General features: G+C 34.3%; 2 protein-coding genes across 6 annotated transcripts; one reads left to right on the forward strand and one right to left on the reverse strand.

The window, feature by feature from the left end:
- Positions 1-2915: 2915 nt before the first annotated feature.
- Positions 2916-8558, reverse strand: LOC108967275 (arginyl-tRNA--protein transferase 1). Of its 3 annotated transcripts, none has more exons than XM_018930579.1 (10): positions 8380-8558; positions 7875-8001; positions 7418-7809; positions 6224-6420; positions 5692-5841; positions 5366-5547; positions 5145-5308; positions 4927-5075; positions 3499-3561; positions 2916-3196 (listed from the first exon to the last, which is right to left on the reverse strand). In XM_018930579.1, exons 1-10 carry the CDS (start codon positions 8462-8464, stop codon positions 3101-3103), a joined length of 1605 nt encoding a protein of 534 aa, XP_018786124.1. In that variant the 5' UTR covers positions 8465-8558; the 3' UTR covers positions 2916-3100. The 3 variants fall into 3 exon arrangements, with proteins under 3 accessions (XP_018786124.1, XP_018786125.1, XP_018786126.1); XM_018930580.1 differs by lacking the exon at positions 5692-5841 and adding an exon at positions 5876-6022; XM_018930581.1 differs by lacking the exon at positions 3499-3561.
- A 365-nt stretch (positions 8559-8923) lies between these two features.
- On the forward strand, positions 8924-13630 carry LOC108967315 (putative sodium-dependent multivitamin transporter). 3 transcript variants are annotated; one of them, XM_018930631.1, is made up of 3 exons: positions 8924-9099; positions 10695-11762; positions 12151-12920. In XM_018930631.1, the coding sequence occupies exons 2-3, from the start codon at positions 10784-10786 to the stop codon at positions 12918-12920; spliced, it is 1749 nt and encodes a 582-aa protein (XP_018786176.1). In that variant the 5' UTR covers positions 8924-9099; positions 10695-10783. The 3 variants fall into 3 exon arrangements, with proteins under 3 accessions (XP_018786176.1, XP_018786177.1, XP_018786178.1); XM_018930632.1 differs by having other exon boundaries at positions 8932-9014; XM_018930633.1 differs by lacking the exon at positions 8924-9099 and having other exon boundaries at positions 10784-11762; positions 12151-13630.

Consider the following 13630-nt stretch of genomic DNA (forward strand, 5'->3'; position numbering starts at 1 on the left):
AACTTWTATATTTCACGGCTCAATTCGACTAACTTTTTCAATTTTCGCCAAACCGCCGCGATTGATTGACTGCCAACGGACAGCGCTTTAATTCGTGCGCTCTTCCAACAATACACACAAACAGATGCACGTGAGTGTGTCGGCATGTAGCTGAGAGCCAATGCAAATGCGAAACTCGGTCGAAAACGAAAAAGCCACTGTACATACACACACACGTATACACATGTGCACGCTGTGTCTCCGTAGCGTAAGTTGCGAATTTAGAGCGTTCGGCGCAGCCGCCAGCAAGCTACTGTGCTGGCTGTTAACGCCGACGACGCCGGCGGCGCTCGGCACCCACCTGATGTGTAAGGAAGCGCCGAGCGTGTCGTTGCGCTTAGGCATCGAAAGTTATAGCAWAAGGTAAGCGTTAATGAAATYGTATATTGTTGCGCATCTATRTGTGTGTGTAAGTATGAAGCACATCAGTTAATCGATCATATTAAAATCAACCCGTGCGTGGATTATAAAAGCTCAAGTGGTTAAGCATCTTACTAAGTATTGCAATATTAAACAACAACATAATATGATGACGAGGATCACACTGATATGCCGTTTAAGTAGATTGCGCACATTAGGGTTGCTCTTATTTAGTAAAATTGACAGAATTTTTTGCCTCTGGTTTAAGCTATTGTAATTAATAAGAAGAGACGCATATACATACAAAAAAAGGAGAATCCGAAATGCTTGAGTATGAAGATTTCAAGAAGCTTGCCGACAGGGGTAATGCTCGAAAATTCTATGAAAAGATGCTGCGATTAACGAGATACGGGTTTCAAGACCGGACCATGCTCTTGTAGGACCCAAAGTGGTGTTCTAGTGGCTGATGTTCAGAGCATACTGAAGTTATGAAGGGAACACTTTTCCAGCCTGTTGAACGGCAATGCAAGTATAACATCTGGAGATGGCGAACCCGTTTCCCCAATGGATGATGATAGAATAGATGTACCATTGCCTAACCATAAAGTTCTTTTCGAAGAAGAATCGAAAAGCAATTATTCGCCCGTAGAACAACAAAGCGGCAGGGACCGATGAATTACCGTTCTAGCAGTTCAAATACGGATGTGGAGAGCTGACAAGGTGCAWGCAGCAGCTTCTTTGAAACATATGAGCAGATAAAACTAGCGACTATTGGAACCTAAGTGTAGTCTGACCAATCCATAAACAGGGGGACCCACAAGCATATAAGGTCTTATCGAGCGGAGTCCACCGTCAAGAAATTAATTGGACCTTATTAGTGTTAGATAGACCTGCAAAATCTACCATTGACCAGATTTTTACCATGCGTTAAGTCTTCGAAAAGAAACGTGAAATGAAGATCGACATACCCTCTCTTCGCCGATTTTAAAGYCGCGTTTGACAGCATGAAAAGGACCGCTCGTTTTGAACTTGGTATCGCAAAGCTAATACGGCTGTGTAGCTAACGTTAAGCAACACCAAAAGCCTCATCAGGATCGGGAAGGACTTCTCCGAACCGTTTGATACCATGCGTTTTGTCTCCTGTCATCARACAAACAGTCATCGCAGTCGCTATGGCTCGCACGCCACTGTTGACAGTCATACGCACTAACACAAACAGTATCAGCCTTGAAACCCAAAGTAGAATCACTCTTGCCAACAGGTGCTACTTTGGATTGAATAGGCAATTGAAAAGCAAAGTCCTCTCTYGACGAACAAAGTCCAAATTCTATAAACCCTTCATCAATCCCGTCCTGCTATGTGGGGTGGAGTCATGCACAGTTACATCATCTGATGGAGAGAAAAGTTTCGCGGAATATTTATGGTCCATTGCGCATTGGCAGCGGCGAGTATCGCAGTCGATCGAGCTGTAGGAGATTTATGGCGACATTGACATATGTACATATTTCGGTGAATCAAGAGACAAAGGTTTTTTGCCTAAGTCATGTCCGCATGGAAGAGAACACTCCAGCTTTAAAAATTTTCGATTCAGTACTCGCCTGTAAAAGCAGTGGATAAGGAAGACCTCCAATCCGTTGGAGGGATCAGGGGAAGAAGGACCTGGCTGCACCTGGTATCTTGAATTGGCGCCAAATAGCAAAAAGAAGAATCGCGTAAGCTATGTCTACGCCAGTAATGAAGGAGAAGAAGCTTTTTGAAACGTTACCAACGATTTCTCAGGTTCTACATGACCGATTTAGCGGAAATTTTCAGAGAATCATTTTWATGGGTTTGTTTATGTCTGCAACCCATAACCCAGAATATGTGCTATTTGAATAAAACCCACTTGCGTTGGCGAGTCAAAGTTAAGTAGAAAGGTGGGAAAATAAGCGCCACCAAGCTAAAATACCATTTTTCCGTGCGGCTTTGTTATAGTCCACTCAACCGTAATGAATCTTACGCTGTTCTATGACCAGCAATTAGGAAGTATATTGCATATATGTACATACATATAACACAGTAAATAGTTTTTATATCCGCGAGCTGAATAAGGCAATTTTTTGATATAAAATTTTTAGAAGCTTAAACCCGTTACCGTTAATGCGCTTTTATTTATAGCTGAAGTGTTACACAATAATTTACTAGCTGCTATATTCATGAATCAAAAACRTATTTACACTTATTTACATATTTATATGCACCCACAAGTGGCGTATTAACTAAAGTAAATATTGTAAAATATATTACAGTATTTATACCGTAAAGCAGTAAATCATTAGCCAACATAAAACAACAATCTCTTGAGATTTACATACCATATGTATCTAACTATATATTTTTTTGCCAGCTATAAATATTTTACCCAAGCTTTTTTATTTGACATTTTGCTTTTTTACACAACTTTCGTCGCTTAAAAAAACTTCATTTACTGATGAAACATAGGTATTTTGTATTAATTAAATTTTTATTTTGTCTAGTTCGTTTTTGCTAAACMGTGATTTCAAATAAAACAATAGCATTTTTAGTATTATACATGATAATGTTTAAAAAAAACTATTAATTCACAATAAGCATAAATTTAGTTAAACAGTTCAACTGTATTCAAAGAAATTATGCCATAAATTCAAATATTATTTACAAATACAAAGTTAGGTTGCCAACTTTAAGTTTTGACATAGAGCATACGATGGGCCAGTGACTTTCCGACCAGTTTGCCGTATTCTATTATTAAATCCCGATCATCATCATCACCAGTGATCTGAAAATAAAATATTTGGGCAAAATTTAAAAAATTACAAATAGTGTGCAATACAAAGACCGATAAACATAATTTTAAAAAAATAAAATATATTATTTTTTCACAAAATAAGCGAAAATTATGAATTTAATGAATTATGAATTTGGATATTTACATAATGGCAGCTGCAGGTATGAAAGTACATACATATGTTGGTATGTATGCATATATATATGAAAGTATGTTGGTATGTATGTACATATGTAAGTATAAAAAGTAAGTTGATATGTCTGTATGTATGTAAATAAAACACGTGCAATTACCTTTTTGTAAATTCTGCTCCTTATGATGTCCAACATGTTGTCAATGCTGGGTATTTTCAATGACTGCGCAATATTTTAAACAACATGGAAAAGGAGCAGAGTTTTCAAGATATACCAATAAATTTTAAGCRAAAATGTTATGAAATGACACAGATTTCTAATTAAAGAGTTTACAAACTTTTCTTTGAAGTAAATAACATTTTTATTTTRTTTTGATTGAACRTTTATCGAATATAACGAAGCAAAAATTATTTTTTAATATGTTATAATCATAGACAATTCGTTATATAACCTAAATTTGCAATAACATTCTTAAAGTAATTACTTAATAATGAAATCTGTGTCATAGCAATGAATAAATTAAAAAAAAAAAACTTAAACTTAATATTAATATTAAAAACCGAGTRACACTATTCAGTTAAATCAAGAAAAAAAGTAATTTTGGTTGCACCGAAGCTATAATACTCTTTGCATATAAAAACTGTTCATACAAGAATGATCCGATCTGAGCAATTTCAATCGTTTTAAATTTTGGGTTTGTAACGGGTACCTAATTTCCGTTGGGATCTAAGTTGTCATCTGGGCCATCCAACGGTACGGATAGGAAACGTGCTGTTTCGACGGTGTTGGACCACAGGGAGAGGGTTGTCAGATGTGTGTCAAATTTTGTGAAGACACTTTGTCAAATAAGGAAATAATCCATACAAGGGAATGAGCAGTTTCTTTGCCGGAAAAGAGCAAGTGCAAAATTTCAGACCGATATCYCAAAAACTAAGGGACTAGTTCGCTTATATACTGACGATAAATCGACGCAGCTCGGCACTTTGATCATATAAATAAAAATTTTATAAGTTGTCCGACATGTCCTTCAGAGTATTACAAGCTTCGTGGCAAACTGAATATATCCTATAAAGAGCGATTTCGAGGAACAAAACAATGGAAAAATTCCGTATATGGGATTCTGTGGATCATTCTGAATAACTTTGCTTAAGAGAYTATTGGTCTAAAGCCGGTTTCGTGCTAGCGATTTTTAAGGCGAAGGTTTTTAGGGATTTTAAAAAATTTTTAAGGTTTTTTAATATATCGGAGTAAATTTTTTAGATGTGTGCATTTGGATATTCTATTCTTCATTTGTCGGAATCGGCCACATTGGATAGCTAAATCACGCATCACCCATACAACCGATTACTCAGATATTTTAAACTTCGGTTTAAAAATCGGTAGATCGCAAAAGGAAAAAAATCGACTGGCTCTAATATAAATATACAGTAAAAATATGAAAAAATTGCCGTTAACAAATGCCAAAACCAAAAAATTACAGTTAGAACAAAATAAATCAAATTAACTTAGTTAGTTATTTTATAAAAAAAAAAAAAAACGAATTTAATTAGCCAAAACCGCTGCTAGTAGTTATTAAAGTATACATACCTGAATGTACTGTCGATAAGTTAAATAAGTGTTGTCGTATAAGAGCACAGCTTTGTTTAAGTCCGATTCTTGAAAATTCTCCGCATCTTTAGCGCTGGCATTCTCATTAAAACGTTGATACTTATTTTGATTTAATTTATAACGAATTTCTGTAATAAAAAATATAAGTTTTCGGCAAATTTTTAATTTATATTAGAATTAATTATTATTATTATTACCATCAGTCAACAGATGCCAAGTGTACACCTCGGGGCATAGTAGATATGAGGGCGTCAAACGGCCCTTATAACGCATTTTGGGGCAAGAATGTATGTAGAAACCCATATAGTAGTACTTAAGAGCGGGCACTTTGTCAGCCAATTGCTGGACAAGATCAATTTCTCTGTAATAATAAAAAACACAGTTATATGCAAAAACAACATATACACTTCCAACACACCTCAGAGAACCATAGGTACCCAAGGACAAGAAGCTATAGTCTGGATCATAGAAAAAGTATACTGAACTAACACAATATGGCAGTATGTCAATTACAGCGACTGCTATAAGCTTATCGTCCAACCAATATTGTTGATGAAACGAGCCATAACCGACTGCGGGACCATCACGTGTTTTCGTATGCTACAAGCAAAAGCAAGAGAACAACAACATTAAATAAAACAAAAATACTTTTTGACGCAATTTCGGCGTTATGAAATATATGCTTGTCAATAAAAAAAAAAAAAACAATCAAAATAATAACTGTTAGTTTTTCTTTAATTTAACCTTGATTGGTGACTCTTGTAAAAATTCCAAATAATCACTAATAAGAGTAGGTGGATCATTGTGTACGATTGTTTGATACTTCTGGTAAAGCGCATATGTCGTATCTAGCGTATCCTTAAATTGTTGGCTTTTAACTTGTACCAGTTTTAACTGTGAAATATAGATGAGAAATCCATTTAATTACCTTAACAGGAGACATGTAACAAAAACGCTCTAAACTAGATGGTGTTAGACGATTAGGATCGTCATTGTGTACGAGCAATTGGTATTTCTTATATAAATTGAATGCTTCATCAGTAACGTGTTTTTTATTCGGCGGTATTAAAATCACCTGTAAATAGCAACAACAATACAAATCGAATCGAAATGAAGATTGATATTTTATTTATTTAAGTAGTTTTATTATACGAGCTTCTAGAATGTAAATAGTATATACATGAGTTGAATATTTCTACCAAATTGCCAGAACAATGATAACCCATATATCGCAAATAATATAAAATAAAAAAAAAGCTTAGAAATTGTTACTTACCTGTAATTTGTGTTTGTCATTCGGTTGGACATCGGCAAAATAGTCGGCAAGCGTCTTCTCTTGAGAATTTTTTTGCTTTTTTCTTGTGGTTTTTGTATCTTCCGTTTGTTGTACACCCTTAGCGGCAATTTTTGCTTGCCTGCGCTCCAGACGGAGTATCTTAGCTTTCTTCCGTTGTACGTTTATGCCATCGTGTGCTAGAAGGATTTGAATATCAGTTAAAAGTAATTGCGAATAAGAATATTGCACCGAAGCTGTAATAAACTTCACAAATACTGAATTTGTTCAGCCAGCTACATATATGCTATAGTAGGGCACAATAGAACTAAGATCAAGGTGCAATCTTCATGTAATAACATATTTGCTATAGTGGTGTGTTCCTTACAAAAACATGATTTTGATCGTTGTTATTGTAACGGTTATCTACACCCAGGGTCATGTTTGTCATCGAAGTCATTTAACTGCAACGAACGCGCTCTTTCGATACGTTCGGACCATAAACAGCGGAGTGTTACATGAGTTGGGATCACTGGGCATGCAAAGAGGTGATTAGAGATATGTGGGGACTCATTTTACGCTGGAAGTATTAGTTTAACATACCACAGTATCAAGAACGAAATGGCACGAGAGTGATTCTGGATTCTCGTGAGTATTTTGCAATCTGCAATGTGGTGTAGTTCGTCACCAAGTACGCCATTCACTAAGAGGGCAAAAAGTTAACAGCAGAAAATGCGTGGAATTCATTATGCTCCTTGATCGGAAACATGCCAGTCCCGCTGTGCAAATATTCAACCGGAGACATCAAGAAGGATTACTGTAATCGTTCGGGAGCAAGATTTGGGAACGTTTTGAGCTTTTTGTCTGACTAATGACCGGCTKGCTTTTTGCTTTGTATGTTGCCAACAACTTTTCTTTGTCTTTTCCTCATGAGCTGCCGGCTAGCGACTTGAGCTTTTGTTGCGGCTTTGTACTTTAGCAGTTATTGCGGTCATATGTGGAGTGAAGAAGCACAGGCTGTCAATGTAACACCTAAAAACTATGGATTTATGTACGGCAGCTATTTTTACWGTAGTTTGTAGTAGTAGTCTGCCGACCGATGCCCAAAATCTAAGCGACTAGTTCCCGATACGGACAGACGGACGGACCGACTCGGTTTGTCATGCTAATAGGGTATAAAAAGTTTACATTTCGTACATTTCTTAGCTGCAATTTGACCATCTGCCACATCCGCACTTTCTGTAGGTGTGGTATTAATACWTTTTGTTGGCGACACCGTCTGATCATTGAAGTGTTCATGTTTTTTGCGCGCTGCCTCATGCTTTTCSGGATTGGAGGCTGCCACAACTGCTAGATCGACATCAGTAATAGGTAAATTTGGTTCTCGCGGTTCGTCACTTATTCCACCCATARTATCCATTTCATTATCTGCACCGCCAACTGCCCCATCATCCGCGTTAACCTGTTTGGCTGTGCTGGTTGCTATCGAATCTTCGTTTTTATCTTTTTTACCATCACGAATAAAACGCGTCATGCGTTTCAAAATTTTCTTATGCGATTTAGTRAGTTTGAATTCCAACGCATCACATCTTTAAAATTAGGTGCATCTTATAAATGATTTATAAAAAAACAATGTCATAAATAATATAGTTACTTGATTGTATAACAAGGACAACAGGTTTCATTATTCAGTGGTTTATAACAATAAAGACCGGAACGGCGCCAGCCGCGATCGATCAACTCCTGGTAATCTTGTGGAAACATTGTGTATGAATGCATACCTAAAAATTAAAAAAAAAAAANCTGATAAGGTTCTAAATGACTAATAAAATGCAATAACAATAATATAGCAAGTTAACAAATTTGAATGAMAATTTTCTAGGAAAAAAGTTTACATTTATGCACATATGTATGTACCATGCTATACTAAGTATCCAACTACATATAGGCATCAAATTGAATTTTTGGAAATAATACCTAGTACATACTACCTACTAGCATTTTGTTTTTTTATTCCTTTCAAATACCATAAATTTTTTCTATATTTGTTGTATTGAACAATTTATTATTCAATATTTTGTTGACAAATCAATATACATACATATATACAGACATGCATATTATTCCATTCAGAATATTAGTTGAAATTCCAAACTTACCATGGGACACCGATGTTTTTAAGCCTTTACAATAGCCACAGCGGCTACTCTGCTTACTGAAATAATGATTTATTGTAAATTCCATATTTTACTTTATGAAATTAAATAAATAGTTTGAGCTAACGAAACTATTGTTGAACAGCCGCAAAATATCTCACAAAATAAAATACATAGATAAAAATAAAGAAAAGTAAAAAACTGCTGTCAGCCAACAGCTGGCCGAATTTTCACGCTACCAGACGATTTTAATTACATTAATTTGAACGAACTTGTAGGTTTTTATTTTTGTAAAAATCGTATACTTGCTTTTCGTTTACATTTGTTATATAAAGATAAATTTAAACTTATTTAAAAAAGTTTTTGAGGGAAAACAGATATTACTTGAATATTCTTTAAATTATTACAAAAACAAAAAATTTATGAACACTGTACACACTGTGTGTCTCAAAGAATTTCCTAATTCACCTCACATCAGCTGTTTGGCACATTTCTGCTCTTTGAAAATACCATGATAGAGAGTATCCTATCAATACAACCGTTTTGTTCACTTCTTATTGGATTTTCGAAGAAGTCGGATGTTTTATGTGTCGGAAGTCGAAATCGTAAAATAGATAGTTTTAAAGTTACGTAGTGCGGTAATAAAGTGATAAAAGAATATACGTTTGAATGCAAGTTAATCGGTTCGTTGTGACATCAGCTGATTATAATTGATAAATAAATGTAGAATGAATATGCCGAATTTTTATTAGTTAGTGATTRTAACGATTGAACTATTATATGTATGTGGGCTTATGTAAAGTGCGAGGAAAAAATTTTAGTGCGCAAGTATTTTTTTTTGCAACACATGCATACTTAAATGCAAATACATATGTATATAACAAACTAAATACAAATTGCTATCATGCTTRGTGTATATTAATATGTATGTATCTACAAATATAGAACGTTTTGAACGTTTTCTCGCGAAATACACTAAATTAATGACGCACATATACATAAGTGGTTGAACTTGTACCTTTTCTAATTAGACCTTTGGAAGCACATGTCCTTCTGCACAAAAAAAAAAAAAAATTAAGAGCCAAAAACAACAAATTAACAACGTTTTTTAATTAAAAAATTAAAATAAACTAGAATAATTTCCACAAGTAAATAAGTGCTCAGTTGTAATGTGAAACCGATTATTTGCATTTCAAGTGAAAATATGCGTGAATATAGCTGTGTTTACGAATGAAGTATAGCCGGTAAACTATGCAAATATTCAAATGCTCTCTCGTAAATTTTGTTTTGGTGGTGACTTGCAAGAAATCATGTATAATGTAAAATATATTAAAAGCTAGTATAAAGCAAAAGTAGTTATTTTTTGCGTTTTCAAGCTCTCAGTATTGTTTATTGAAGACAATATACTTTGAATCTGTTGCTATTAAATTTCTACGAAAAAATAAATTATTTATTTGCCATGACCATATGAAAATAGCTTACCTGTTGRAACTTTTAATTTTAGTTTTTACATACAAACATATCCATATTTTACTCACGATTTATGCCAATAATAATTTAAAGTTTTAATGATAAAAATATTTTTGTTAATTGACAAAATGTTGTGTGAGTGAAATAATCGAAAAAAAGTTTGGATTGCGATTTTATGACTTAAAAATATACTTTAAAAAGTATTCAAAAAAACGCTTAATTTTGAAAATTAATCAAAAATTAAAACTATATAGATTATTTCCAAAATTAGTCAAATAAATGCCAAACAGGCTTAAGACCACAACTTTATGTAAATAAGACTACCGTGTCACTGGCACTGGATGAGGTATAGTAATTAAAAATTTATATTAAAAAAATATGGAAGAACCGGTTATTTTGGAAATGAACTTATTTGAACAACATCAAGTTGATTTAAAAAATAAATGTTTATTTTAAAAGTTCAGAAAAATAAATACTTAAATATAATTTTTTCAAGGTTTAGAAATTATTTTTGTTGTTTAAAAATTAATAATGAATTCGAAAATTGCTTTTAAAATTATAAAATGTTTTTATTATTGCATATAATTAACATTTATATATTTAATTGTTCTTATTTTTATTTTTTGTTTTTAAGAAGGTTGAGAATAAATTGAAGTACATACATACTATATGGGCATATGCATGTAATAAAATTCGCGACAATACTTAATGATTTATTTACTTTATATTTTTTTTTTGTAATGTAATTGTAATTATATTCGATAAATATGCATATTACATACATATATCTTCATTATATTATTATTCTGATATCTTAGCAACAAATTTGTGTTCCATATAATATATAGATACATATGTCAGCTGTAACTAGACAGGAAACTCCCACATTGCTGCGTTATTTCAGTTAATTTTATTTGTATAAATATTAGTGAACACGATGGAGCCCAGTTTTGATACTTGGGACTTTGCCGTGCTGATTATCATATTGGCAATATCGGCTATGATTGGCATTTATTATCGCTATACGGGCGGAAAGCAGAAAACAATCAAAGAATACCTCCTGGCCGATCAGAGTATGACTACATTTCCGGTTGCTGTGAGCTTGATGGCGAGCTTTATGTCCTCCATCACGCTACTTGGTGTTTCCAGTGAAAGTTATCAATTTGGTACCATGTTTTGTATAATCAATTTGGCGTACATCATAAGCACACCGATTGCAGCATATTTATTCCTACCGGTCTTTTATCGCATGCGCACCATGAGTGTTTATGAATACTTGGAACGTCGCTTTGGTCACTCAACACGTCTCGYCGCYTCGATTGCCTACTCYATACAGATGATACTYTAYAYGGGYATTGTACTTTATGCGCCAGCGTTAGCACTCGAAGCTGTTACCGGTGTGAGCAAAGCAGCCGCTATATTGGTTATTGGTTTAATTTGTACCTTCTACTCGACAATTGGTGGCCTAAAAGCTGTGCTTATAACGGATGTATTTCAATCGCTTTTAATGTTCGCKGCCATTTACGCAGTAATCGTGGTGTCGGCAATCAAAGCTGGTGGTTTGGCGCCAATTTGGCAAGTTGCCGAGGAGCGTMATCGTATATATTTTACGGACTTTTCTCTGGATCCCACTGTGCGACACACGTGGTTGAGTCTCATTGTTGGTGGTATGGTGACTTATATGTCATTGTATGGTGTCAATCAGGTGCAAGTGCAACGTTTATTGAGTGTACGCAATTTGAAGAGCGCCCAGGCGGCACTATGGTGGAATTTGCCCATTTTGAGTTTGCTCAGTTTCAGCACATTGTTCAGTGGTTTAGCGATATTTCACTATTACAGAAATTGYGATCCGCTACTGGAGGGTAGAATACAATCAAGAGATCAATTGATGCCTTTATTTGCGGTGGATACAATGGGTAAGAGTMTGAATTTGTTTTTAATTGATTGATTGAAAGCATAATTAAGCCATACATTTTTATTCAACACAATTCATCGCAATAAAAAGAATATTAGTGTGGGGCATGAACTGGATTTAATATTATTGCGCTATGTTGTACAATTCTATAAGTGGAAACCCTTTAAGAGATTTCCCCTAATATTTATTTTTGTAAGATTCATTTTATTTCAGCCACTAATATTAAAACCAATTCCGATTATATCACAAGGAACGAGTTAACAGTTTTTATGTTATGTGTTAAATACTTTATAAAGCTCCTCTTTTCTGCTTTAATCGCAAATCTCAATCCACATTATCATCATMTTCATTAAATTATTATGCCATTTTCTACCACTGTTTCCAAACAGGTCAGTATCCAGGCTTATGTGGTCTCTTTGTATCGGGTATCTTCTCCGCCAGTCTCTCGACTGTTTCATCAGCCGTCAGCTCGCTATCGACTGTGACRTTAGAAGACTACATCAAACCATTGTATAAACACTTTACGAAAACACCGTTACATGAAACAAAATCAACACTGCCAAGTAAAATCATGGCCTGCATTTATGGGCTTGTCTGCATCGGGATGGCTTTCACCGCTAGTTCTATGGGTGGCGTTTTACAAGCATCTCTCACCATTTTCGGTGTAATTGGTGGACCATTGTTGGCTCTCTTCACACTCGGCTTATGTACGACGCGTGCGAATCAACGTGGCGTACTTTTGGGCCTACTAATCGGTTTCATATTTTCCTTCATTATCGGTTTCGGTGGTCCGAAACAACCGCCAACCCCATTAGATTTTAAAGATGATGGTTGCCCAACTGCTGGGAATGGTAATATGACTTTGGTCGCCGCGGCCCTTACACAGACGTTTAATACAACAACCGCACAACCAAAGACAGCGTCGCCAGCAATTGAATATAATTGGTTTTATAGATTGTCATACTTGTGGTTCTCCGTAATTGGTTTTTTAATAACCATAATTGGAGGTTATGTTTTAAGTTTGCTATTGGAGGTGTTGAAATGGGCTGACAATAAACAAATCTATCTAGATAGTCAGCAGATCGATGTAGACTTATTCATACCACCGTTAGCGCGTAGATTGAGGAGGTGTGACATTGAAGAAATGACAAAGTTATAAAGCGCTTTCCGAGCTATCACCAAAACAACAAATTACTTAATTATAGGTGACACTGCGAAAAGTATTTATGTATATAAAAAAGTAATTAATTTCAATTCGCTTTGGTTGCTTAATTTTAAGATTAATTGATTGATTTAGTAAAAGTTGAGCGCTCTACATAGCATTTATTTACAAAAAAGTGGAGCCAAAACAGTTTTTTACCCCAAATTCCAGCCAATTTGAGGCTAACGTAGTACAATAATATTACTACATGCAGATTTTAATATTAAATTTTTTTTTAGCATCGAGGTTTATAAAAAACTTATTTATCACTTATTACAAATTATTTTTAATGGACTACAACCCCTAAGAAATGTATATGATATAAATTACAAGGAGCTTATACTTAATTATTCAAACACTTTCGGTCTGAAATATTGAAAATTAAGTTTCTATGCTTTTAAAGCTTAAAAAGAATGAAAGCTTTAGAGAAATTTAATTTTTTAAGTTAAAAGCTCACAATTTTGCATTTCAAAGTAGTTGGTCCCATKAAGTACTCTATATTTCAATACTAGCATGGTTTCAAGAATTATGAAATCACAATAGTATGTTCTCAAGGCGACCTTAACCTAAAAATTAATTATTATTATATAAATAATTTTCTTTAAAATTTAAWTAATTAAGTAAGTTCGTGATTACCTCTTATTATGTTTAATAGTCTTTCTAATATT

This window comes from Bactrocera latifrons, unplaced genomic scaffold (genome assembly GCF_001853355.1).
Source record: "Bactrocera latifrons isolate USDA-ARS-PBARC rearing strain unplaced genomic scaffold, ASM185335v1 scaffold_182, whole genome shotgun sequence".
Lineage (NCBI taxonomy): Eukaryota > Metazoa > Arthropoda > Insecta > Diptera > Tephritidae > Bactrocera > Bactrocera latifrons.